Raw genomic sequence first — 27,798 nt, 5'->3', positions numbered from 1 at the left:
AACCAAAGTGGCCTTTATTTGACTTTTGATATAAAATGTCGGTTTATTTCCTGGTGACCTGACCCTTACCTACATTCCAGTGGCTCGCATAATAAAAGCCGGTTTAAGCTGGAAACTTCCCTACTATGCATTCCTGTATCACATTTATGCTTATGGCCTTGCTTATTGTTACTAATGTGCCTTGCATAGAAATGTCAAATGCTATTCCAATGCCCCTCATATCCTTGACTTGTACTACTCCTTTGATATGTAAGCAAAGTAATATCATGTCTGTCTCCAGTTTAGAGGGCGCCCGGTTGCAGCTGGGCCTCCCCTCAATAGTTGCCTTTGTCTGCTTCTGCATAGTGCTTATCTCAAGGACATGCGAAATATGCAGACATGGAGTCTGAGAGATAGTCTTGATGTTCCCACTTTGTCCTTCCCCCGGTACCCCTTTACCTCCTTACATATGCCCCAAAGCTATGACAGTTAGCAATTGCTTCTTTTGTATTTTATGACGTGAACCCGATATTATAAACTTCGGGGTAAACCTATATAAACCCTTGAACACCAATAAACGAGGTTCCCATGCTGGCCTGCTTCGGCTTGTAAGTATTGGGTCCCCTTTGCAAAGGTTTTTGTCTCGTGTTACTTGATCTCTGATAGTGGGTTCATTTGCACTCAGCTCCGCACTCTTCCCGGGTGTAATAAGCGAGTTGGGGTAGACAGGGCGGCTTGCGTGTTGGGTTTGGACCTAACAATTGGGGGCTTGTCCGGGATCCCTTGTGCGGACCCCCTTTTTGCCATTGCACCCCTTAATTTGATAACAGGCGCCACGAGAGAATTTTCTCGGTTATCAATAAAAGCGGGCGGCTTTGACACTTCGGGGATAAAGCACAGTTGAGGAAAAACCTGTTATCAGACGTCATGGGAAATAAAGGGAGTGTGCTGGTAAAGGACAGCCCTTTGGGAATCATGTGTATGCTGTGGCAAGAGGAGGAATTGCCAGTGCGAAGGAGAGGCCTGAAAAAGAAAAAGATGATAGAGCTCTGTGAGGAGGAGTGGCCGCGGATGACTGCAGTGTCGGTGCCGGGTGAACGGTGGCCGAGGGGTGGGTCCTTTGAAACCGCTCCGCTACTGGGAGTGCGGAGACGGATTGGGGATACCCACCCGGATCAATTGGAATTTTGGCTCCTATGGAAAATAGGGTCGCAAAAATGGGATAGTCTTACTTTGATGGCAGTGAGAACTTTGTCCATTGAGGAACCCCCTCCTCATTATTTTAATGACGACACGTCAAGTAAAAGAACGGTCTTGAATCGTTCTATAATACCCTCTGCTCCGGATCCGCTACCAGCTCCTGGGGGCGGGGAACCCAATCCGGAGGAAGGGGTCTTTTCATTTGTGTCAGATGATGAGACAGACGAAAAGGGGAAACAGAAGGGGGCCTCAGGGGGCATGGACACGCGCAAGCAAAAAAAGGAAAAGAAGAGAAAAGAGGCAGAAGCATTGGAGATGCCTTTGCTTGTACATGATCAGCCGTACGTGGATGGCCATGGGGGCATCCAGCGTACTGAAGTGGTTGAACTAAAAAGTTGGTTGGAATGGGATTTAAAAGAATGGAGTAGGATGGCTGGAACTTTCGGGGAACAGCCAAGGAGAATCAGAGAACTGTTAGGCAGGTTGTTTGAAAGCCACAATCCGACGTACTCGGATGTGGAGCATTTGTTGAGAAGGGTACTGACAGGTGAAGAGCGTAGCAGGTTGTGGACAATGGAGACTGCTTGGGCTGCGGAAGCGGCAACAAATAGAGCTTGGTCAGACCGAGAACAAACGGCTGCAGCTTGGGCAGTGGGAGACTGGACGCAGCCTCGCCGCGCTCAGCTGCAGACCGATAGGGATAGGATTTTGACACACTTGGAGCGAATGTCACAGAAACCCCCCAACCAAGCTAAATTTATGGCGATCAAACAAGAAGCCAGCGAACCCCCCAGAAAATTCTGGTCGCGCTTGTTAGAGGGAGCACGTAGTTATACTAATTTGAACCCAGAAAACGTGCTGGACCATCCGACCCTCATTGCCAATTTTGTTCATCAAGCGCAGCCAGCGGTGAGGGATTACTTTCTGAATTTCAGACCCGGATGGGGGGGGGAGGCTGTGACTGTGATTTTAGAAGTAGCAGATTTTGTGTGGGACAAGGATAAGGAAAAAAGTAGAAAGAAGGAGAAGAAGGAGGATTTTGAAATGCTGGCTCTTGCAATAAGAGGCCAGCCACCAAATAGAGGATTTTGAGGCAGGGGTAGAGGTTTTCCGAGGGGGCCGAGAGCCGGAAACCAGAGAGGAAGGGGACAGATGAGGCATTCATGGCAAGGAGATAGGGCTTGTTTCCAATGTGGAGAGTATACTCATTTCAAGAAAGACTGTCCGTGGAGGACAGGGGACGTGCAGTACACCCCTAACAACCCTTCTTACCCAGATTTTACAGGTACGAACGCAGATTACCCGCCCCCACCTCCACCTGCCGCTCAACAGACACCGGCTTAATGGGACCAGTACGGCGGACGCCCAGTGAACCAGCAATGACTAAATGCGGATAGGGAGGGGCTGGGAGCGGGACTAATGAATCTTATGTCTCTGGCAGGTTTCTTTCTCTCTCTCTCTCTCCCAATCCAAGAACCCAGACTGTCCTTAAACGTGCAGGGGCAAACGGTGACTTTTCTGGTGGATACTGGAGCCACATATTCCTTGATAAATGTTGCATCCGATAGTTGGTTAAGTAAAGAAGTGAAAATGACAATGGGGGTAGACGGAAACCCCACACCTATGTGCATAACATTACCATTGCAAGTAAAATACAATGATAAAATGTTTAACCATGTTTTTCTTTATTCTGCTTCATGTCCTATTTCTTTAATGGGCCGTGATATGTTATGTAAACTGGAGGCTACCTTAACCTGCACCCCTGACGGGGTGGGTTTGTTGATGAGTGTATTGGGGGTGCCTGTGGGGAACACAATTAAACACAAACATATAGGTCACAGCTTACCAGAAGACCTCGCTGACCTGCCACCCGACTTGTGGGGTACAGAGGATATGGATGTGGGATTGCTGCGATCGGTAAGCCCTGTCAGAATTCAGGTAAAGCCATTCCTCCTGCCACCAAACGTTGCCCAGTATCCTCTGTCATTAGAAGCAAGAGAAGGCATACGCCCCATAATTGAAGGTTTTATCGCAAAAGGAGTCATCCGGCCGCAGCGAACCCCCTGCAACACGCCTATTCTGCCAATAAAGAAACCCCCAAAGAAACCCGGAGATCCAGTCCGGTGGAGATTTTGCCAGGACTTGAGGGCGGTAAACAGGTATGTGATTCCTTTACACACTGTTGTTCCAGACCCGGTGACAATCATCAGTCAGATTCCATGGGACGCGAAGTGGTTTACCGTCATTGATCTAAAAAATGCCTTTTTCAGCATCCCTCTCCACCCAGATTCACAGCATTTGTTCAGGTTCGAATGGGACCAGCGCTCTTTCGTTTGGACCCAAATTCCTCAGGGATACTGCGACAGTCCCGGGGTGTTTAGCCAGTGTCTACGGGACGACCTTGAGGGGTTCACCCCAAAAGGGGGTTCAGTTCTTGTTTTGTACGTTGATGACATCTTGATTGCGAATGGACACCAGGGGGCGCTGTGAGAAGACGGTAAGGCTTTTCTGCTATACTTGCAATCAAGGGGTCATAAAATCGACCCGAAGAAGATTCAGTGGCTATCAGAGAAAGTTAAATATTTGGGGTTCATTTTAACGCCAGAGGGGCGGCAAATGGATCCCGGGCGTGTTTCCACAATACAGAACTGCCCGCTCCCAAAGACAAAGAGACAGTTAAGAGGGTTCCTGGGACTGATTGGGTTTTGCAGACCATGGCTTCCATCCTGTGGAGAATTGAGCAAACCGCTACACGCGCTTACTGCAAGTAAAGCTCCTGACATGATACAATGGAGCTGGGACAATGAAAAGGCGTTCAAATTACTAAAACAAAGTGTAGCCACGTCTATGTCTTTGAAACTGCCAAATTACGGTAAACCCTTTCATTTATTCGTTCATGAAAGATCGGGGGTAGCTAGCGGAGTTCTGACACAACTGTACGGTCCCAGTCACTTCCCAGTTGCGTTCTATTCTCAGCAAATTGACAATGTGGCTCGTGGAACTCCCACATGTACACGTACGCTGACTGCAGCGGCTTTACTTTTGACTAAGGTGAAAGGATTGACCCTCGGTCATTCCACTACTGTCTGGACTTCGCATGCACTTTCGGCTTTGTTGCGAAAAGGTACCACGCAAGTGTTTTCAGTGCAGAGACAGCAACAGCTGGAAGCAGAGCTGTTAGAGGATCCTAATGTGCGGTTTGAACGTTGTGGACCGTTAAACCCAGCTACCCTCCTGCCCGAGTTGCCCCCGCCTTTCCCGAACCATGACTGCGTAGAAGTTTTGCAATCTACCTTGCAGATCAGACCCGATCTGTCTGATGAACTGCTACCGGAATCAGATGTCATTCTCTTCACGGACGGCAGTTCCTACTACCAGAATGGGGTAAGATACACAGGTTTTGCCATAACAACACAATGGGATGTGGTAGAGGCGGCAGCACTCCCAGGACGGTGGGGAGCGCAAGCAGCAGAAATCTATGCGCTGGCCAGAGCGTGTCAATTGTCAGCAGGCAAAAAGGTGACCATCTTCACGGATAGCAGGTATGCTTTCGGGGTTATACATTGTCACATTCATTTGTGGAAATACAGGGGGTTTACAACTGCAGGGGGAAAACCAATTCAACATCTGGAACTCGTGCAAAAGTTGTTACAAACTATTCTTGAACCTTTACAGCTAGCGGTGGTCCATTGCAAAGCACACACCAAGGAGCAGGATCCTGTGACACTAGGAAATGCCCTGGCAGATCAAACTGCACGCCAAGCGGCACTGCTTCCTATAAGTATGCCGACTTTGGCGCTGGCAACCACTGCTTTTGTTCCGCCTGTATCTGTTTCAATAACCCCACAGGAACTGAAGTGATGGACCGAGCTAGGAGCGATCCTGAAACAACAGTTATGGACTATGCCTGATGGTCGAGCATGCCTTCCCAGAGCTTTGTACCACACAGCAGCAAAATGGTTCCATGACCATGGAGGCCATTATGGTACACACGCGTTAGTGGATTCGATCACGCGCTTCTGGTATGCACCTGGAATCCAACCCATATGTGGTGCAATAGTGAAAGCATGTCACATTTGCCAAGCAAACGGCCCAGCGTTACCAAACAGGGCCCCGCAAGGGGGTAGACCCGTACCGGCTGCACCATTCTTACACATTCAAATTGACTTTGTTGATCTCCCTAAAGCAGAAGGAAAGAAACATCTTTTGGTCATGGTATGTCCTTTAACTGCGTGGGTGGAGGCATTCCCAACCACAAATGCCACCGCCACAACGGTGGCCAAATTGCTGCTGAAAGAAATAATACCGCGGTTTGGGGTTCCAGAAGTAATAGACTCAGACCGAGGAACACACTTTATGGGACAGATCTTGGCAAAAGTCGAAGAAGGTCTGGGAATCAAACATCTATTTCATACTGTTTATCATCCACAATCGTCCGGGGCGACGGAGAGACAGAACCGGGAAATTAAGACGGCATTGGCTAAGTATACTCAGGAAACAGGTTTAAGGTGGCCTCAGGTACTCCCTCTCATTCTTTTCCATTTGCGCACCCGCCCTACCCGAGCCTTAGGGCTCTCGCCGTTTGAATTAATGTATGGCAGGCCTCCCACAAAAGGGGGGAGCTTGCCAAATGTGGATGTTTCACTATTGGGGGGATCACATAACTGTATCCCAGTATCTTTCTCTGCAGAATAGACTCCGTGAACTGTGGAAAGCTGCGGGATCCACCAAGACGGTGCCGCTTGAGGACCAGGTGCATCCATACTGTCCCGGGGACTTTGATTGGGCAAAGAAATTCATGAGGGGCGATTCTTTGCAGCCAAGATACACAGGACCACATCAAGTCCTGTTAACCACACAAGCAGCTATCTTCCTGGAAGGACGGAAGTCATGGATACATCATTCCCACGTAAAGCCTGCTGTGGTAGCGGCACCACCACCCCCCAGGTCCCCAAAATACGTTTACAGAGGAACGAAGAAACAGGCCAGTGGCAGGCGGCCCAACTCCCTTTCCAGGACGCAGACATCGAGTAAATATCAATGCAGAAATGCCCCGGCAAGGATGGAGGATGTCTGCCTACTTGTGGGTGGTGGGTGTTTTGATTCATCATGCCTGGCCCCTATGTTGCCCCCCCAACGTGAAAATATGCAGTGACAATGACTATTACTATCTGAAAGATTTTGGACGAACAATTCCGAAAACACAGGACTGTCCGGATCCCTTCCTGTATGATGTGGACCAGATAAAGGAAGGAATGGTGAAGGCTGACATAGCGGGACGTTTGTGTCATAAAGCAGCTGTTATATTGCAACACAATTATACAGGCAGCTGGGTAGTACATTGTATCCGTGTGGAAATTGAATGGCCCATTAGACTCGCACTTCGGTGCAGACAATATCGCCCTATGCCTAACTATGGTTGTCCCCCAAATGTGGATGTAAAATCCATAAGAGCAGAGTATAACATGCTTACTTTTCTGATACAAGATAATAGAATTGCCTTTCAGCCCAGGACAACAGAAAAACAGAAGTTTTGTGTGGGTATCGGTATACCATCTTGCTATGCGTGGCTGAAGGATAAACTGAGCGCTCAGAAACCTTTACAGAAACAGGTAACACAGGCTACACAAAAGACAAAGACATTAGGTGGGTTTAAACAAAGAAATACTAAAATAGGCGATGGGTGGGATGGAAATACGTTTGTTGCCTTGATGGAAGAAACAGCTCCTAAAAAGGACACTTGTTATGTCTGTGCACATACACCACCACATGGACAGGCTGGAGTCCCCTTGACTGGGGCCCCTTTGCCATTGAAAGAATATCTTTCCTTTGCCTCACATTCCAGCTCACAGGAACTAGAAGGGGGGCTGGTTCTAAGCGGGCCCATCGCTAGATCAGTCTGTGTAGGCAGCGGAAGCCAGCCAACGGGTGGGATGTTGTGTGATGGCTTGATTTACTCTACAAACCCGGGTAATTGGACATTTTTGAATGGAATACATAGAGCAGAGGGCTTGACTTGGTTATCCATCTGGCAGCATCTGTTGCGGCTGACATTTACAGACCATCATCTGGTGCCTTTCCTCACGGACTTAGTGGACCATCAAACCCCAGCTGGACTCTGGTGGCTTTGTGGACACTCAGCGGTAAGGAAACTACCAGTATCAGGCTCCTGGACCTGCACTCTGGGAAGGGTGGTGCCAGGGCTCCGGGTTTCCCCCACTCTGCCCACTTTGCGCCGCCGTAATAAGAGAGGCACAGGGGAGGCAGTGTTGAGAGGATTTTTTCCAATGTATGGCACAGCCAAAACATACCAGGAACTCATAGAACTGTCTCAAGCCTTTGAACGTTTTATGAATGATTCGGCTATTTCCTTTTCAGATCTTACAAATGAACAAGGACAAATTAGAACTGTAGTTTTGCAAAACCGGCTCGCCTTGGACTTTTTATTGAGCTCTCACGGGGGGGTCTGTTCGTTAATAGGGAGTGAATGTTGTACCCATATCACGGATAGCAAAGCTGACATCATTAAACACATCAATGATATTGGGAACATTTATCATGAGGTGGAGCGCACTGGGAATTTCTCTTTGTTCTCTGGGTTTTCTGACTGGTTTTCAGCATGGCCTGACTGGCACAAAATATTGTTTTACATTGTTATGGTACTTGTTTTGTTGATTTCTGTTTGCTGTTGTTTGCAATGTATTCCTAATTTGATGCAATTGGCCTCGGTCTGTTTGGGCAAGCTCACACTGTCCTTTTCCCGAAAACCACAACCGACTTATATGGAAATGGCTTTGAGACCGCTCTGGCAACCCAAGCAGGGAAATACAGCTACCTGAGAGACTAGTCAGTCTCTCAGGGCTGAAAGGGGGGACTGTTAGGGATAAATTGAAACCCCCAGTGCCAGTTAAACTATAATCCACTTGTCCTATCTAAACCAGCTTGGGCTTTATGGGAAATAGAACCAAAGTGGCCTTTATTTGACTTTTGATATAAAATGTCGGTTTATTTCCTGGTGACCTGACCCTTACCTACATTCCAGTGGCTCGCATAATAAAAGCCGGTTTAAGCTGGAAACTTCCCTACTATGCATTCCTGTATCACATTTATGCTTATGGCCTTGCTTATTGTTACTAATGTGCCTTGCATAGAAATGTCAAACGCTATTCCAATGCCCCTCATATCCTTGACTTGTACTACTCCTTTGATATGTAAGCAAAGTAATATCATGTCTGTCTCCAGTTTAGGGGGCGCCCGGTTGCAGCTGGGCCTCCCCTCAATAGTTGCCTTTGTCTGTTCCTGCATAGTGCTTATCTCAAGGACATGCGAAATATGCAGACATGGAGTCTGAGAGATAGTCTTGATGTTCCCACTTTGTCCTTCCCCCGGTACCCCTTTACCTCCTTACATATGCCCCAAAGCTATGACAGTTAGCAATTGTTTCTTTTGTATTTTATGACGTGAACCCGATATTGTAAACTTCGGGGTAAACCTATATAAACCCTTGAACACCAATAAACGAGGTTCCCATGCTGGCCTGCTTTGGCTTGTAAGTATTGGGTCCCCTTTGCAAAGGTTTTTGTCTCGTGTTACTTGATCTCTGATAGTGGGTTCATTTGCACTCAGCTCCGCACTCTTCCCGGGTGTAATAAGCGAGTTGGGGTAGACAGGGCGGCTTGCGTGTTGGGTTTGGACCTAACAGGTTCTTCTGCAAAAACATCCATACCTAAGCAGGGTTGGCAACCCCCTGCCTGGAATACCCTGCCCTTATCTTTTAACGTGGCTGCTCCAGACTTTTTTTTTACAGATTTGACCCTTTACATCAGAAAGAGGTCTGAGAAATGAGTAAGAAGTATCTTTTAAAATTGTTCTTTTCAATTCATTATTGAATGAACATCATACCTAGGGCAGATCCACACCATTCATTTAAAGCACATTCAACACCCATTTGAAGCACATGAATCCCACCACAGAATCATGGGAACTGCAGTTTGTTAAGAGTGGTGAGAACTATAACTGTGAGGGGGAAATGACACTTCCCAGAATTCTTTAGGGGAAGTCATGTTCTTTAAATGCGAGTTGGATGTGCTTTACACATATTGTGTGAATCCGCTTAATAAATTTTGCCTGCATGTAAATTGTTTTAATTAATTTTTCAAAATGGAAATGAGCTATAAACTGTAGTGGGTGACCATGGGCTACTCACCATCTCTCAGCCTATCTGCCCCTCAGGATGAAAACAATAGAGAACCATGACTACCCCAAGGCATACTTAAAATGTAAAGGAAGTATTGTACAACCATAGTATGAAATTGGATACTTATAGGGACACAGCATGACAAAACTGTTGGTCAGTGAAGCATGCTGTGAGACTCACAGACAGGGCTTTTAGCAGAGAGAGTGAAACCTGAAGCAGAAGGGTTAAGCTGTGAGAACAGAGTGCCAGGTTTGCCAAGGTCAGTAGCTGGCTGGGAAGCCTGATAAGGTGGGAAGCTTGGAAAAAACTGAGTGTGGGGGAAACTGTCTGTGGAGAGAACTGTGTCTAATGTCTTTGCCTAGTAAAGACTCTTACAAGAAACTTGCCTGGCCTGGCTTATTCCTGTTCTATGTGGCTCTTGGATTCCATCCTTGTATGATCTACACACGCACACACGCAACAGGGGTTATGGGCCCAGCTTATCATACATGGTAGCGGGTTCATGAGCTGTTGACGTGGCGTTGTTGCAGAGAGAAACAAAGTGCAAGTAAGAGGCAAGTAAGAGTGGGCAACATGGCTGTAAACCTGTTATCCGGGATGCCGATGGAGAGGCTGAATGCTGTAAACTACTCCAGCTGGAAATGGAGAATGAGAGCAGTTCTGATTAAAGAAGATTTGAATGATTTCGTAGAAAACACCCCTCCGGCAGCTCCTTCAGCAGCGTGGTTGAAGAAAGCTGAGAAAGCGAAGGCTTTTATTACTCTGGGGCTGTCTGATTCTCAACTGTTGCTGGTGAGTAATGAGCCGACAGCTAATCAGATGTGGGAGAAGCTAAGAGCCGCTCATGTGCAGCAAACTGCTGGGAGCAGGCTGTGTTTAGCACGGAAACTTTATCAGATGCGTTTTACAGAAGAAGTGACTATGACAGAGCATCTGGCTGAATTTCATAGATTAAATGCTGAGCTGCAAGATAGAGGAGTGCATCATAGTGACATTCAGATGGTCTATATCCTGTTATCTTCATTTGATCAAAAATGGGACGTCACGGTCTCTAGTCTGGAAACTTTACCCGACGGACATCTGAATTTGGACTTTGTAGAACAGAAACTTCAACAAGAGTGGAATAGAAGACAAGAGAATAAGAAAACAGAGTTGAAAGAGACTGTGGCTGTACAACAACAACAAAATCAAAGAAGCAGGCAAGAGAATAAAATATGTTATTTTTGTGGGTCCCGTGGACATATACAGAGACATTTTTTAAAGAAGAGAAATAACAGGGACTTTGAAAGTCAGAGAACAAGCGTGAACTTTGTTACTAAGGAGGACAATAAACTCATTAACTCTAAGTGGCTTCTCGACAGCGGAGCATCTAATTGCCTAATCACAGACTCTAGTTTATTTTACACTTCAAAGCCGATGCAGGGGAAGATTTATCTGGCTGACGGATCGACTCAGGGTGCGATTGCAAAAGGCACGCTCAGGTTACATACTTTGGGAACTATATTGACAGATGTATTACTGGTTTCTGGTTTAAAATATAACATTCTATCAGTAAGAAAATTGGCTCAAATAGGTTGTAAAGTTACATTTGAAGGGGATAGATGTTTTGTGAGAAAAGATGGTGAAATATGCATGCAAGGGAAATTACAGAACCAAATGTTTATGGTTGAGTGCAATCTTGATAAACCCAGGGTGAAACACATAGAACGTTTTGGGGCAAAATGCTGGGTACATGTTGCAAAACAGAAAAGGCATGGTAAATTAGGCTCAAGAGCTCAGGCAGGACGCATTTTGGGATTTCAGAATTCATACTATAGAGTTTGGTTGCCTGAGAAACAACAAGTAGTGTTAAGCAGAAGCATAAAGGTGATAGATAAACCTTGGAGAGACAGTCAAACAGTTATCCTAGATAGTGCAAGCAAGCAGGAAGCAACAGATGTTCCTTTTGGGCAGCAAATTCCATTAAGAACTGCATTGACTGATCTAATACACGGTGGCAAACGTACTGTAAAAAGGCTGAGAAGTGAAGACATGGCAATGCAAGATACAGAAATGCCAAGTACAAGTGCAGACACAGGTGCAGGTCCAAGTAAAATAGAGAGTGAGGAAGAAATGGAAATAGATAATGTTAGGAGATCAGAAAGAAAAACGAAAGGTCAACCACCTCAGAGATTCACATTTAATGTTACACAACAGAATAATGAAACAGATACATATCCAGTAGAATGGGAAAAAGAAGGACCAATAGATAAAGAAACAATGGATCTCATGTGGAAGTTTTGTGTTGAGGAATGAAATATAAATGTATTATCAAATGAAAGTGAACAAAATGACTCTGTGAAACCTGTGTGAATAAAGAAATAAAGAAACAAGAACTGAACTGAAAATGTAAATAGAAAGTGTAAGAAAACAAACCATGTGCTGATATGTATTGTAATGAAAAGTTAATATTGTAGAAATGTAATGATGAACAATGAAGTTCTGTAATCTGTGAGTCTCAGGTGGGGGCTGTTGGTCAGTGAAGCATGCTGTGAGACTCACAGACAGGGTTTTTAGCAGAGAGAGTGAAACCTGAAGCAGAAGGGTTAAGCTGTGAGAACAGAGTGCCGGGTTTGCCAAGGTCAGTAGCTGGCTGGGAAGCCTGATAAGGTGGGAAGCTTGGAAAAAACTGAGTGTGGGGGAAACTGTCTGTGGAGAGAACTGTGTCTAATGTCTTTGCCTAGTAAAGACTCTTACAAGAAACTTGCCTGGCCTGGCTTATTCCTGTTCTATGCGGCTCTTGGATTCCATCCTTGTATGATCTACACACGCACACACGCAACAAAAACTGGGTGGAAGTAACGAGTGGGGTACCACAGGGCTCCGTCCTGGGCCCAGTACTCTTCAACATTTTTATTAATGACGTGGATGAGGAGGTACAGAGCATGCTTATCAAATTTGCAGATGATACAAAATTGGGGGGCATAGCTAATACCGTGGAAGACAGAAACAAAATTCAAAGGGACCTTGATAGGCTGGAGCATTGGGCTGAAAAAAACAGAATGAAATTCAACAGGGATAAATGCAAAGTTCTACACTTAGGAAAAAGAAACCAAATGTACAGGTATAAGATGGGGGATACTTGGCTCAGCAGTAGGACATGTGAGAAGGATCTTGGGATTGCCGTTGATCACAAGCTGAATATGAGCCAACAGTGTGATGTGGCTGCAAAAAAGGCAAATGCTATATTAGGTTGCATTAACAGAAGTATAGTTTCCAAATCATGTGAAGTATTAGACCCCCTCTATTCAGCACTGGTTAGGCCTCATCTTGAGTGCTGTGTCCCGTTCTGGTCTCTGCACTTCAAGAAGGATGCAGACAAACTGGAACAGGTTCAGAGGAGGGCAAGGATGATCAGGGGACTGGAAACAAAGCCCTATGAGGAGAGACTGAAAGAACTGGGCATGTTTAGCCTGGAGAAGAGAAAATTGAGGGGAGATATGATAGCATTCTTCAAGTACATGAAAGGTTGTCACATAGGGGAGGGCCAGGATCTCTTCTTGATCATCCCAGAGTGCAGGACCCGGAATAATGGGCTCAAGTTGCAAGAAGCCAGATTTCGACTGGACATCAGGAAAAACTTCCTAACTGTTAGAGCCATATGACAATGGAACCAATTACTAGAGAGGTAGTGGGCTCTCTGACACTAGAGGCATTCAAGAGGCAGCTGGACAGCCATCTGTCGGCAATGCTTTGATTTGGATTCCTGCATTGAGCAGGGGGTTGGACTTGATGGCCTTATAGACCCCTTCCAACTCTACTATTCTATGATTCTATGAAAATATTTATATAAGCATGACTATCAAATATGTTTATTATTTATACAACCTGTAAAGATATTTATAGTGCAATCCTATGTTTGCTTACTCAGAAGCAAGTCCCAATGTATTCAATGGGGCTTACTCAACCAGGGAAAACTGCAGCCTCAAGTGATAAGGAACTTGTTCTTTTAACAAGTCTTTTAAGTTGAGACCTTATCCCAGTCTGTGTCTGTGTTGGAATTGCTTTTTAATATGTTTGTAAACCTTTTCTTAAAAAACAAAAGTTTTTAAAGCTTTTAAAAATGTTTTTAAAGATGTTTTGTTTTAATATATTTTAAAGTCTGTTTTTATGATTTTTAAAGTGCTTTTAGTGCTTTTGTTTGCCGCCCTGGGCTCCTACTGGGAGGAAGGGCGGGATAGAAATCAAATAATAAATTAAAAAAAAATAAACTTCATTCACCCAACCCAAAATTCAGAATCATGCCACTTTAAGCTGTTTTCCAGCTGTTTATACTTTTTGTGGTTATTGGTTTTTAAAGTGATTTATTTCATATCGTGAGCTGCCTTGGTTTCCAATCACCAACCACACACACACACATATGCAGGTGTAAAAATACACCCCATATAATAGTTTATTGTCAAACCAGTTGGTCATTGAGGAACATTTTTGTAATAAAATCAGTATAAGTTTCCTACATAATAAAAACTGTGATAAACCCTGCCTAATTTCTTTAAAAATAGGGTTGGAGGGGGAGAGAAAGATTTACAACACAAACACAAGTCTGCGCTGTTTACTCAAAAGTTCCATTCATTTAAAGCACAATCCTAACCACATCTACTCAAAAGTAAGTCCTAATGGAGTTCAATGGGTTTTACTCCAGGTACATAGGATTAGAATTGCTTTTCTCCCAGAAGAGCAGATATTGGATTAAATACTTTCATATTTCATAGCCCAGGGTCTGACTCTTGGACAGAAGAGGAAAAAAAACATTAAGCCATATTATTTACGCAAACTGCAAAAAACTTAAAGCCACCATTTTCTGATGTTGAAATTAAGCCTAGGCATGCCTGGATCAACAAGTCACAACCCTGGCTTCATTGGCTACAATCCTGAAAGGGCGGGGTTACAGACAGAGCTTTGAAAAGTTACTTTTTTAAACTACAACTCCCATCAGCCCCAGCCAGCATGGCCACTGGATTGGGCTGATGGGAGTTGTAGCTAGAGCAAGGAATTGTTCTAAAAATCTGTAAAAAACAGTTGCACGCGGTTGGTTGACGTTTTGGTGTATATCTTGGGAACCAGACCACCAAGAAACTTAATTTTTTTTAAATTGAAGCTGAGAGTCCGGAGATTAAAGGGTGCTAGCCGGAGAGGCCCCCAAAAACCAGAGACTCTGGCCGAAAACCGGAGACCTGGTAACCCTACCCACTGCCCTAAAAGAATAGCTTCATCGTGGCTCATTCCATGCTCACATTTCCCTTCCTGTCCATTCTTGAAATATGCATTCTCATAAACATGTTTTCCTCCAGCTCTACACCTGCTCCTCAAACCACAGAGAGTCCACCAAAGAGCAGAGGCAGTTCTTCCCTTTATAATTTCCAAAATCATTGTAATTTATTCCACTTCTTGCAAAAACTCAAGGGATTTACCAACCAAACCACACCTTTGAGACAAATAACAGAAATGTCAGAATGGAGAGTAGCATGATGTAACTTTCTATAACAAGCCTGAACAGCTGAGTGTGTATTTAAATGACTCCTCCTATGCCATTGAGAGGTTTGGCTGAGCTTTGAGGCAGGCAGGGGCTATGTCAGTGTGAAGGTTTCATATCATCTCTCGGGTCATGAAGTCACTGAGGCCTTGGTCTTGCAGGAGACATTGAACTACTTCCCCTTAGCTGGTTCCTAAACAACAGAGGCAATGGCAGTTCTGCCCCCCTCCCAATTTAAAATCTCTTTCCCCCCCCGGGATCCAGCGGGGTCCCCCTCCAGCTCTGGGGCACAAATGACACAAGGCAGCTTGTGCACACACAAAACCCAGGAAGTGCCCCCCCAATAAGGCTGCTTGCTCTATGGGGGGAGCCGGGTCAGCTTCCCCAAAAGCACCTCGCCAGGGAGACCCTGCACTGGCTCTTTCTCTGGCAGCGAAAGGGGCAAAGCAGCAGCAGGAGGAGGTAGTGACCAGTTTTAAAGGGCTCTGGGGTCTCCTCAATTACTCAGAGAGCAGATAAGGGGGAGCTGAGGAAGGGTGGGTCAGCAGCAGGGCTGGCTGGGGTCTCCCAGGCCCTCTCCCTCCTCCCCCAAGTCAACTGCAAGGAGACCCCCTCCCTGCACCCCTCTCCCCCTGCATGGCCCCATGGGCCTGTGCTAATGCGCTGAACTCCCCACATCAAAGTGAGGGGGGAGACAGGTGAGCTTTTGCAGCAACAAAAGCCCGGTTCTCCTTCCCCCTCCAGCCCCTTGTAGATCTCTGATCTCTCCAGCATGGATTGCATGAACCAGGGATTCCCAAAGGGGGGGTCTTCCCCCATTCCCCCCCAATCCCCTCTCCATGTTGCATCCCAATGCCCTCTGTAAGCGCCAGCCTCCTGTTCTCCAAGGCTGATTTCTCCTCCCAGAGGGAGGGAAGGAATGAAGCCGCCCCTCCTCCTCATTCAGTATTGTATCTCCCCCCCCTTGTGATTAAAACTTCCCGCCTCTCTAAGAACCAGAGTGCAGTTCATTGGCCCTTTGGAAAACTGAGATGCCTCTCCCCCAGAGCGATGCAGGAAGTTGCAAAAGACTTAAAGCTATTACTGCAGCGAAAAGTGGCTCTACCAAATATTAATGTGTGGGGGTTGAATACTTACGCAAGCAACATATTTCAGTTTTGTATGTTTCTCACAAACATTTCCCAACATAAAACCAATGTCACCTTACAATAATTGATTTTGAGTTTCAGTGTTTCAAAATAAAATATACAGAACGAAATTACAATGTACCATTTGTAATTTAGTAATATGAGAGCATTGGTCTGGGGTCTGATTGCTTTTGCAAAGCATTGTATATCAAAAATGCCACAAATAAAAACAATTTCACACGGTTAACACATAAAAACAATTAAAATAATTTTAAAATCCAATACAGATACAGAGTGGGATAAAGATCTCCCCTTAAAAGGTTTGTTGAAACAGGAAGGTCTTCAAGAGGCATCAAAAAGAAAAATAGACACCGCCTAATATGTAACAGCAGAAAGTTCCGAAGGTAAGTGCCAGCACACTAAATACTGCGTTCATCATACAGAATAGACCTACTGATTAGATATGTGCCAAGAAGCCCTCTGCTGCAGACTGCAATGACTGGTTTGGTAGATAGCAGGTGAGACTATATTTTGGGTATCCTGGTCCAAGCTACATAGGGCTTTAATATTTGTAGCCCGCAAAATTTAAATTAACTAAAAACTTAACATTGCTAAATATTATCTTGGACTACATAAATCCCACCAGCCCTATAGTTTACAGATGTAGGGCAAGGCTCACACGAAAGTTCTTTGTACATTCTATTACTTTAAATGTGTATTCTTTGAGGACTAGTAAGGTTACTCCTTACACTAAAACTGTTCCCACACTCACTGCATTAAAATGGTTTCTCCCTTGTGTGCGTTCTTTGATGTAACGTAAGGCTTCTGCTTATACTGAAGATATTTCTACACTCCATGCCTTTAAATGGTTTCTTCCGTGTGCGTTCTTTGATGACTAGTAAGGTTACCCCCTGCACTGAAGCTCTTTCCACACTCCATGCATTTAAATGGTTTCTCCCCCATGTGTGTTCTATGATGTAAAGTAAGGCTTCTGCTTATACTGGTCTTTCCACACTCCATGCATTTAACTGGTTTCTCCCCCGTGTGCGTTCTTTGATGAATAGTAAGGTTACCCCTTTGACTGAAGCTCTTTCCACACTCCCTGCATTTAAATGGCTTCTCCCCTGTGTGGATTCTTTTATGAGTGGTAAGGTAAGAGTTCACCCTAAAGCTTTTTCCACAATCCATGCATTTAAATGGTTTCTCCCCGGTGTGGCTTCTTTGATGTAATGTAAGCTTACGCCCCTCACTGAAGCTCTTTCCACACTCCATGCATTTAAATGGTTTCTCCCCCATGTGTGTTCTATGATGTAAAGTAAGGCTTCTGCTTATACTGAAGGACTTTCCACACTCCATGCATTTAAATGGTTTCTCTCCCGTATGTGTTCTACGATGTAAAGTAAGGCTACTGCTTACGCTGAAGGTCTTTCCACACTCCATGCATTTAAATGGCTTCTCCCCCGTGTGTGTTCTTTGATGAATAGTAAGGTTACCCCTTTGACTGAAGTTCTGTCCACACTCCATGCATTTAAATGGTTTCTCCCCTGTGTGTCTTCTTTGATGACTAGTAAGGTTACTCCGTGCACTGAAGCCCTTTCCACACTCCATGCATTTAAATGGTTTCTCCCCTGTGTGCGTTCTTTGATGAATAGTAAGGCTATTGCTTATGCTGAAGCTCTGTCCACACTCTCTGCATTTAAATGGCTTCTCCCCCGTGTGTGTTCTATGATGTAAAGTAAGGCTATTGCTTACGCTGAAGCTCTGTCCACACTCCCTGCATTTAAATGGCTTCTCCCCTGTGTGGATTCTTTTATGAGTGGTAAGGTGAGAGTTCACCCTAAAGCTTTTTCCACACTCCATGCATTTAAATGGTTTCTCCCCAGTGTGGATTCTTTGATGTAATGTAAGCTTACCTCCCTCACTGAAGCTCTTTCCACACTCCATGCATTTAAATGGTTTCTCCCCCGTGTGGGTTCTTTGATGTTTAGTGAAGCTACCACAGTCAGTGAAGCACTTTCCACACTCCCTGCATTTAAATGGCTTCTCCCCTGTGTGGGTTCTTTGATGTGATGAAAGGTCACAGTTCTGACTGAAGCTCTTTTCACACAGGATGCATTTAAATGGCTTCTCTCCTGTGTGGGTTCTTTTATGTACAGTAAGGGTACCGTTCTCACTGAAGCACTTTCCACATTCCATGCATTCAAATGGTTTCTCCCCTGTGTGTATTCTTTGATGTTTAGTAAGGTTACCCCTTTGACTGAAGCTCTTTCCACATTTCATGCATTCAAATGGTTTCTCCCCTGTGTGTATTCTTTGATGTTTAGTAAGTTTACCGCTTAGAGAGAAGCTCTTTCCACATTCCATGCATTTAAATGGTTTCTCCCCTGTGTGTGTTCTATGATGTAAAGTAAGGCTATAGCTTACGCTGAAGCTCTGTCCACACTCCCTGCATTTAAATGGCTTCTCCCCTGTGTGGATTCTTTTATGAGTGGTAAGGTGAGAGTTCACACTAAAGCTTTTTCCACACTCCATGCATTCAAATGGTTTCTCCCCTGTGTGTATTCTTTGATGTTTAGTAAGGTTACCGCTTAGAGAGAAGCTCTTTCCACATTCCATGCATTTAAATGATTTCTTTCCTCTGTGCATTCTGTGAGGCAAACTCTGAGAAGTAGAGGATTTCTTCCTCCCATTCTTTGACTGGTTTCCTTCAGATGGTTTTGGGCTCCTGTCATTTTCAACTATCTCTTTTTATGCTTCACCCTTGGCTATTACCAATGACACCATCGGTGATTTCCTATAATTCTCATTCTTCTGCCCATCATCTGCTGAGGGGGAAGAAGGAGAAAAAAACATAACGTTGGAATTCCAAGGCAAAAACAAAGCATCTCAGCACAGATCAAGCCCAATTAGCTGCTGCTGAATATTGGCATCTCCACAATTCTCCCCTGCTCTGTTTGTATGCCCACCTGCAACCCAAGTTACCTGAACATTCAACAGTCCCACACAGCAAAATGAATTCCTTACAGGTCCATGTATCATTTGATGTCACCAAGCCCTGATGTGTCTGATTTTTCCTCCTGCCGCCAGACAACTGTGGTATACATTTCTTAAAGAAAAATGTATGCAATAAGTAGCAAGGAGAAAGGGGAAAGAATGCTGTGGAAGGGGCTGAACTGGGCATAGCTCACTGCTTCTTGGTTCTTCTGAATGTAACTGCAATCAGAAGAGGTGCTCAGACAGAAATACAGGAACACAGGAAGTTTCCTTATACTGAATCAGACCATTGGTCCTTCTAGCTGCATACTGTCTACACTGGGTGGCAGCTGCTCTGCAGGTGTGAGATGAGGACGCTTTCAGGGGCCTGAAGATTCCAAGGATTAAACCTAGGAATTTCTTCCTAGAACCAAATGTGCCCTACCGCTGAGCTAAGGCAGCGACGCCCCAAGACCAAGATTACATGAGGTTGAGATGATGCTCTGAATCATAGGGGGAACTCCTTACCAGCTAACACACAGCGGGGTGTATATTTCACTGCCAGCCTTTTAATTTAGCCACAAGTCCTGCATCAACGATTTGTCCCCATTATAACATTTCCCCAGATATTTTTCAAATCCATACCTGCAGATATCTCCCCTTCATCAACGCCCCATCCAATGGGAGCTTGTCCTTCCAGTGAAGAGATGAAGCCCTGTTTGGATATTTCTTTCAAAGGAAGAGACAAGCTGGTTAGTTCTGAACCTAAATTATCCAGGCATTCCATGTCCACCCATTGCTGTGGCCCCTTCCCAAATTCCAAGAAAGGGAGGATCGGAGATCTCCTGGTGATGAATAGACAGGCGTATGTGGAACCCACTGGCACTTGTGAACTGGCAACTGTACATAAAGCTCAGCTCAGTGGCAATATGGAAACCATTCCAGGTAATTAATTTGGGGGATTTCTTAGCAGACTGAAAGGAAACTTTAACCTGGAGGCCACCCCTCCCTTCCCATGTATCCAGAGGAGGCACACAGAAATCAGGCTGCCCAGGACCCCTTTGAGAGGAAGGGTGGGTCAGAATCATTGTGGGTGGCGATACTGGGCTCCAAGAGTAATTAAGTACTCGAGACATACTGTATGTAGACTTTATAAGTATATTGTGTGAAATTCCTGAATAACATACTGTATTACTTAATAAACATGGATTTATATTATTAATTCTGATTTACTGGCTATGGGCAGAGTTGATGTATGCTCACATATATCCACATAGAAATGTGTAGTCAATGAAAAGCATAATCTCCTTCAGCTGTGGAACGCCATTATTTTTCCTCATTTATCCTCAGTCCTGAGATAAGTCTCTGTGGGGCTTCCTCTTTAGATCTGCCTGTTCAGATACTCTGCTGTTGGAAACTGTGCAAGCCCAGGTGAGTGCAGTTGCTGACATACAAGGACTCTAAACAGCTTTAGGCTTAACGGAAAAGGTGAAGAACCCTCAATACTGTGCACAGGCAAGAAAGAGGTCGTTTAAATGATTTCAGTCCAAAAGAGGAAAGGTTGTCATAAAGGGTGACTTTAACTACCCTCACATGGACTGGCTACATATGTGTTCCAGTCACAACAAACAAGAGAGTCTATAAAAGAGAGATGTCTCCTGCAGTTTTCGATCAGTCTTTCGTGGACTGATCTAATGTATCCAGCAGATTATTGCCTGGAAATTCTGAGTCCCTGTGGGTGAGACTTAAATATATTAATTCTTTTCTATCTATGTGTTAAGATATCTAGACCATGTAAGTAGGGGGGGGGTTAAGGTGTTGGACTACTACCTGGGAGACCAGGGTTCGAATCCCCACACAGTCATGAAGCTCACTGGGTGACCTTGGACCAGTCACTGCCTCTCAGTCTCATGAAAACCCTGTTCATAGGGTCACCATAAGTTGGAATCGACTTAAAGGCAGTACATTTACATAGATAGATAGATAAAGATAAAGGTGTCCCCGCACTTGTAGTGCGAGTTGTTTCCGACTCTTAGGGTGACGTCTTGCGACGTTTACTAGGCAGACCGTATATATGGGGTGGGATTGCCAGTTCCTTCCCCGGCCTTTCTTTACCCCCCCGAGATATATAGATAGATAAATATAGATATAAATGGCACGCTACTTTCCTCTCTGCTCAGTTTCCCTCGGGATGCTTGACCTACAAAAGGCCTTCATATTTAGGCCCTAACTCTATGTCAGACCCCTCCCCATTTCTCCCAGATGGTTCTCTAGGCCCTTCTCACCTACTTCGCCCCCCCCCAATCCGGCCTTCACTCTCTCCCTCTCCTCTTATATCCCCTCCTGCTTCCGCAAAGCCTTTACTTCCTGGCCAACCCAGAGTTGCTCCTCCAATCTGTGAACAATTTCAGGCTCTTGTTACGGGGCCTTAACTCACGTCTGGGTCACAAAACAAAAGCCTGTGCGCATACTGATCGGCTATCACGGCCAGGACAGCGCAAATCGGCCTTGTGCATGTGGCCTATTGGGCTTCTGCTGGGAGGAAGGGTGGGATGGATAGATAGATAGAGTGGGAGTGCATGAGGCCACTGGCACAGTGGGTGGACAAGGTGGAAAGCTTAACAGCATTCTTGCCTACCTTACAGGGTCGTACTTTGGGCAAATGAGATAAGAATATCCATACAATTTATTATATTTTTATATTTCTACCAAGGCCTTCCTCTCAGGGATCCACAGTGGGAAATAAAGTTTGATGCCCCCCTCCCCTTCGTCTACATAATAACGCTGTCACTGAGGCACAAAGGCAATGCCCCACCTTTGGGTGCTTTTCCTTGCCAAGGAATCGCACAAGGCCAATTTCCCTCCCTCCCAAAATGTCTGTCTATTCCTTTGCCCCCCCAATTTAAAATCTTCCCCCCCCTGTGGGGACCCCTCCAGCTCTGGGGCACAAATGATACACAGCAGCGTGCGGGCACAAGAAGCGCTTCCCCCAATAAGGCTGCTTGCTTTGCAGTGGGGGGCCGGGGACGGCTTCCGAAAAAGCCCCTCGCCAGGGGAGCCCCCGCAGCGGCTCTTTCTGCGGCGTTGAAAGGGGCAAAGCAGGAGGAGGCCCGTTTTAAAGGGCTTTGTGGTCGCCCCCAGCTCTCAGAGATCAGATAAGGGGGCTCGGGGGAGGGGTCAGCAGCAGGGCTGGCTGATGGGGGTCTCCCAGGCCCGCTCTCTTCTCCCCTGAGTCAGCTGGAAGGGGACCCCCTCCCTGCCCCCTCCCCCCCTGCACAGCCCTTCGGGCTTTGCTAATGCGCTGATCCCCCGTCGAAGTGGGGGGGGAGGCAGGTGAGGTTTTGCAGCAAAAAAACCCAGATTCTCCTCTCCCCCCCCTTCCAGCCCCTTTTAGATCTCGGATCTCCCCAGCATGGTTTGCATGAATCAGGGATTCCCGGGGTGTGTGTCTTTTCTCCTTTTCCTCCAACCCCCCCATTTCCCCTACCAAGGGGCGTCACTAGGGCAGTGCGGCAGGTGCGGGCCGCACCGGGTGACACCACGGGCCGCCCCCCCCAGCCGGCAAGAACTCCCCTCCTCCTCCGTCCCGGTAAGCAGAGTAAGCGAGCGAGCGGGCCGCTCCTGGCTCTGCCGCCGCGCCGCCTGCGTCTCTCACTGCGCTGCGAGGAGCTCATCGGATCCCCACCGACGCAGCCCGTCGCCAAAGAGTCCGCGGAGAGGGCGGCCGGCCGGGAAGCGGCTGTCTACTCTTCTCGACTGGACGCCGCCGCTTCCGCCCGCCCTCCACCCCACTTCCCTTTCTCTCTAGGAAGCACGTTCACTTTCCTTAACCCTTCCGCTGCCAACCTTCTCCTCCTCCACCCGAGAAAGGCGCCTCCTCCCGGCGCACCGCTTTCCCCCTGCAGCCCCGGCCGGGCTGACTTGTCCTGACTCCCGAGAGACTCCCGCTGGGCGAGGCTTGCCCAGGAGGGCACCCTCCCTCGCTCGGGTGGAGCCGCGGCCCCGGGAGCATGTAAATGAGTGTGTGCATTTGGAAAAGGGAGCGACTCTCTCTCTCTCTCTCTCTCTCTCTCTCTCTCTCTCTCACTCTCACACACACACACACACACACACACACACACACACACACACACACACACACACACACTGCTTTTTTTAAAAAGGCGTACATGCTGTTAATGCTAAAAATAATAGTGTATGCGTGTGACAGATCTGGGACTGGGAGAACTGCTGCGGGGTATAAAATCCTCAACTCATACATCATATTAAGTAACGTGAGGAATTACCTGACCCTGTTTCTGCTGTCATAACCCCTGTTCTGGCTCAACAAATGTACAAGAGGCTTGTGGTCCTTTAAAAAGCAGATTTGTGTGCAATCCTATTTTTATTTAGAAACTTCTCTTGTCCTATACAAACTTTCGATGCAATAATAATAATGTTATACAATAACTGTTTATAGAACTAGTTGTGGCATGAGCTTTTGTGGGTAAGATGAGTGGGCTCTAGTTTATGGAAACTTGTGTCACAATCTGGATAGTATGTGTTTGCTCTGCAATTTGTTGTGTGTGTTACAATCCCCACTTCATCCAGAACTATGTGGTCCAAGAGGAGAAAATAGCTGTCTTTGTACCCATACATTCAATCTGACAGGTGATTAATCTATGTTTAGTGGTCTTGTAAATGCATAATTTATCCATGTTGCAAGCTGATGATGTGCATGCAGTGAAAGAACTGAGAGTGAAAACCAGCACCAAAGAGGAGGAGGAGTTAACATTTTTATAGCCCTTTCAAATTTAATACACATTATCCAGATGTAGTGCTGGTATAGCACAGTGGGGGGGAGAGCCTGGCTGGGAATCCAGAGTCTGTGAGTTCAAATCCCCGCTCGTGTCTCCTGGGTGTAAAGGGCCTTTGGCTTCTAGCCCCTCTCATCCATGCAAAGTAGAAGGGCCCCCCTCCCCCTGCAGATGTTGGACCAGTCCCCCCAGGTCAGAGGGAAAGGGCCTCCGGTGCCCAGGAGCAGCCTTGCTGGGAGGGGGTGTACATGGGGTGGGGGTTCCCAGGAGAGATGATTCTGGATTTCCTGGACCGGAAAAGCCCCTCCTCAGTCTCCCTCCTGGGGATGGGATTGACTTGAACCTGGCAAGCCTGTTAAGGGCCTTCTAAAAAGCCTCAAGGCAGAGGCTGGGAAAAATAAATAAATGCCCCCCCTCCACAGCTGGATTTGGGGACGGAAGCAGAGCAATGCAGACCCTGTGAAGCTTTCCTGCGAGCTGCCTGGCATGGCCTTCAGTGATGCCACGTGTGCCAGGCATGTTCTTGGCCAGCACGCAATTGGCAAGAGTCTGAAAAAGGGCAATATTACATGCATGGGGTTCCCAACACAGAGAAGGGAAACCCGACCAGTTAAGGGCGGAAGCTCCACCACAGGCATCGAAGGTTGCTCCCTTCCGGAACAGAGGAGACACGTCCTTGTTACTGCGTCAGACCATTGGTCCATCCAGCCCAGGATTGTCTTTATCTGCACAGATGGGCAGCGGCTCTCTGACATTTCAGGCAAGCATTAAGCTGACTGGCCTGTAATTTCCAGGATCCACCCCGGATTCCTTTTTTTAAAATTGGTGTTACGATGGCCACTTTCCGGACTTCAGGTATGGAGGTGGATCTTAAGAAGTTACAGATTTTTGTTCGCAGATCACGTATCTCACGTCTGAGTTCTCTGAGAACTCAGGGGTGGAGATTTGCTTTTCTTTTGTCAATTAAGCCTAGGACTCCATGTCTCACCACTATCGGCCTCAGTTGCTCAGACTCCCTTCCTGCAAATGTTACTTCACATCTTCTGCTGGAAGACAGTTTCAAAGAATTCATTCAAGTTCTCTGCAATCTCCTTATCCTCCTTTAGTACACCTTCAACTCCCTTGTCGTCCAAGGATCTATCTTCCTCCCTAGACGGTCTCCTGCTGCTAATGGGTTTAAGTAATGGTTTTGTTGTTGGTCTTTATATTTTTAGCAATGTGCTCCTCAGATTGTTTTTATTTATTTTTTTAGGATCTCATTGCTTGCTTGCCTTTCTTTTGCCAACGTGTTCCTTTTAGTTATCCTAATTTGGACAAGACTTCCACTTTTTGAAGGAAGCCTTCTTGCTGCTAATAGCATATATGCTAATAGCATATTTGACCCTGCTTATTAACCACACTGGCATTCCCTTGGCCCTGATGGTACCTTTCCTGATCTGCAGTATACATCCCAGTTGAATTCAATAGCACTATGGTGACTGCTCCCAATTGGTTCAACAGCACTTACATCTCCCACCTGGTCATGGACACCACTTAAATTGAATTCCAGGGTTACCGCCACTCTGGTCGGCTCCATAACAAACTTTTCTAGGTCATAGTTATTTATGGTTTCTAGGAACTTTGTCTCTTTGTCATGACTGGAACACATATGTAGCCAGTCTGTGTGAGGGCAGTTGAGGTCACCCATTACAGTAATACTTCAATTAAGGGTTCCTCCAGGAAGCAATCTCCTTTTAAAGAAGGTTTTTTTAAAAGGTGAAACTGACAAGTTTTGTTTTGCTAAGGATAAACTTTCAAGCCTCTGCCTTTGCTGTAAGGTGAAACTGATGAGGATGTGTCTGCTTTGCTATCAATAAACTGATAAGCCTATGCATTGCTTTGCATTAAAAAGATCTCTTGCTTTCTCCAAGGGCTGGGGAGGGAAGGATCCAATACGATTCAAAGGAGGAGGAGGGGAGGGAGGAGGAGGGTGGATGGGTGCTGGGTAGGCACCCTTTAAGGCTCCTGCTGGTGTCATCTATGAGCTGGTGTAGGAACCTATCCCTATTCTTTCCATGTTATTCCTACCTCTGGTACCAACGTTTCTGTTAAAGAAGTAATGGCCAGGAAGACATCTCCTTTGTTAACTGAGGTATTACACGTTTCCCAGTTTGGATGCTTCCTCCATTTCATTCTTCATCTCGACAGCATCCTGAGCATTTTGATCAGGGGGACAATAGAACTTCCCCAGAACTAAGTTCCTCTTCGGGCCCAGGATTGCGACTCCTGTGGTGGAGTCTTCCCCATTTGGGGTTTCTAGCTCCTGGACTCAGCACCCCCCCTCTCTCACCAAGTGTCACTGGCACTTGTGATTTGGCCTGTGGTCTCTCTGTGCAGTTGCCCCGTGCCTCTATACTCACAATGACCACGTCCTATGCCTCTCTAGGTCACATTTTCACCTTTTTTTGTTCATCTTCATCCCAAGAGGGAGATTTGTTCTCAACAACCAAGGCCTGCCACTGGGTGCCTACTGCGAGGGAAGCTCGGAGGACGGAAACAAGGGAGAGGGCCTTCTCTGTGGTGGCCCCCAAATGATCTCCCTGACGAGGCACGCCTGGCACCAACACTGTTATCTTTTCGGTGCCAGGTTAAGACTTTCCTCTTTTCCCAGGCGTTTTGGCATGTGTTTTTAATTTTTTTTTTAAAAAAAGTATGTGTTTTTAAATTTGTGTATTTGTTTTTAATGGTTTAATTGTTGTAAACTGCCCAGAGAGCTTTGGTATACAAATGAAACAAACCAAAAAACCAGACCCTACCCAGCTCCTGCCGGCTATCATCCCACAATCAGTCTAAATGCTTCTCTGTCACCTTGGACAACAGTCTGGTTCCATCTTGGCTCAGAAGGCCCTCCCATCCCCCAAGTCCACCTGGGGAGGGGGCATTCATTCATTTATTTATTCCTCTGCCTGGAGACTTTTAAGAAGGCCACGAAGGGCCTGGGCAGGTTGAACACCCTCTTATGCTCTTTCTGCCTCTCAATCTCAGAGGAAGGGAATGGTAACCCACCTCTGCATACCGCTTACCATGAAAATGTTCAGAGGGTTGCCATAAGTCAGGATGGACTTGAAAGCAGTCTGTTTTTCAAAATACTAAGGATTAGCTGCTATATTGAAATGCCTTTGGGTTATTTCTAAAGCAATTCACAGTGTCGCACTACGGCAAGAGATGAGCTTCTAACACAGGCAAAGCCAATGAAGAAGAGTTGCCTAATTAGCTGCAAATATTTGGCACACATATGATGCATGCAAAACGCTTCAGAAAATAAGCTGAAAAAATGAAATCAGTCAGGCTGGATGCAGTGTTGCCCCAATGTGTTCTAGCAGGCCCATTTCCTGCCCAGAGGGCAACGTTTCCTTTGAAGTTATGGTTTTAACAAATAATGTTTTTGGCCCTACAAAATGCCATGAACAGCCTCCTCTTGTTATCTTGCAACTTCCATTTTGTACGCAGGCACAAGCAGAACCTTAGATGTGAAGGGCATCCAAAGGCTGCAGTGTCCTTTGCAAGATACACAGAGAAGGACCATGAGAACCTCTGCATGTTGTTCCAGAATCTTTTTTCAATGGGAAAAGTTAACATGGCCCCAAATCTTAACTTTTCCTCACCTGTCATGAAGACCAGTCTTGGGAGCATTAAGCCTGGGCCTGACTGTCTGTCACTTTGCTGAGGCTTGGAGCTGCTCCTGCTTGTGACATCATACATGATGTCATAATAATGCATCTGCATGCAGCCTAGGCTATCTTGATGGTAATGCCAATGTCAATCTGTAACCTGGCCACCATCAGCCTGTCAATACATCAAGTTTGACATTTAAGTTCACAACCGAAGCCCGGAGTGGAATTTAGGGTAACCAGAGGGTCTTGCCTTTTTAGGGGGAAAGGGGCTTTTCTAGTTCTCTCATAGCTGCTCTCCCCAGTCCTAGCCTTCTTCTGATTTCTTGACTATTGTCTCCAGTTTGGTTAATGACTGTGCGGA

General features: G+C 46.1%; 1 protein-coding gene across 7 annotated transcripts; it reads right to left on the bottom strand.

Annotated features, from left to right (window-relative positions):
* Positions 1 to 15,708: 15,708 nt before the first annotated feature.
* Positions 15,709 to 22,938, bottom strand: LOC133381774 (zinc finger protein 160-like). Of its 7 annotated transcripts, none has more exons than XM_061621222.1 (4): positions 22,476 to 22,789; positions 19,634 to 19,717; positions 18,998 to 19,121; positions 15,709 to 18,840 (listed from the first exon to the last, which is right to left on the bottom strand). In XM_061621222.1, the coding sequence occupies exon 4, from the start codon at positions 18,659 to 18,661 to the stop codon at positions 16,877 to 16,879; it is 1,785 nt and encodes a 594-aa protein (XP_061477206.1). In that variant the 5' UTR covers positions 18,662 to 18,840; positions 18,998 to 19,121; positions 19,634 to 19,717; positions 22,476 to 22,789; the 3' UTR covers positions 15,709 to 16,876. The 7 variants fall into 7 exon arrangements, with proteins under 7 accessions (XP_061477206.1, XP_061477205.1, XP_061477203.1 ...); XM_061621221.1 differs by having other exon boundaries at positions 15,709 to 18,837; XM_061621219.1 differs by lacking the exons at positions 18,998 to 19,121; positions 22,476 to 22,789 and adding an exon at positions 22,835 to 22,938.
* Positions 22,939 to 27,798: the final 4,860 nt, after the last annotated feature.

This window comes from Rhineura floridana, chromosome 3 (genome assembly GCF_030035675.1).
Source record: "Rhineura floridana isolate rRhiFlo1 chromosome 3, rRhiFlo1.hap2, whole genome shotgun sequence".
Lineage (NCBI taxonomy): Eukaryota > Metazoa > Chordata > Lepidosauria > Squamata > Rhineuridae > Rhineura > Rhineura floridana.
The sequence above is the reverse complement of the archived record's forward strand: the minus strand, read 5'-3'. Positions and strand labels throughout refer to the sequence as shown.

Excerpts from the sequence above, each read along its gene's own strand:
- LOC133381774 (XM_061621219.1), bottom strand. The coding sequence starts at position 18,661 with ATGCACAGAGGAAAGAAATCATTTAAATGCATGGAATGTGGAAAGAGC.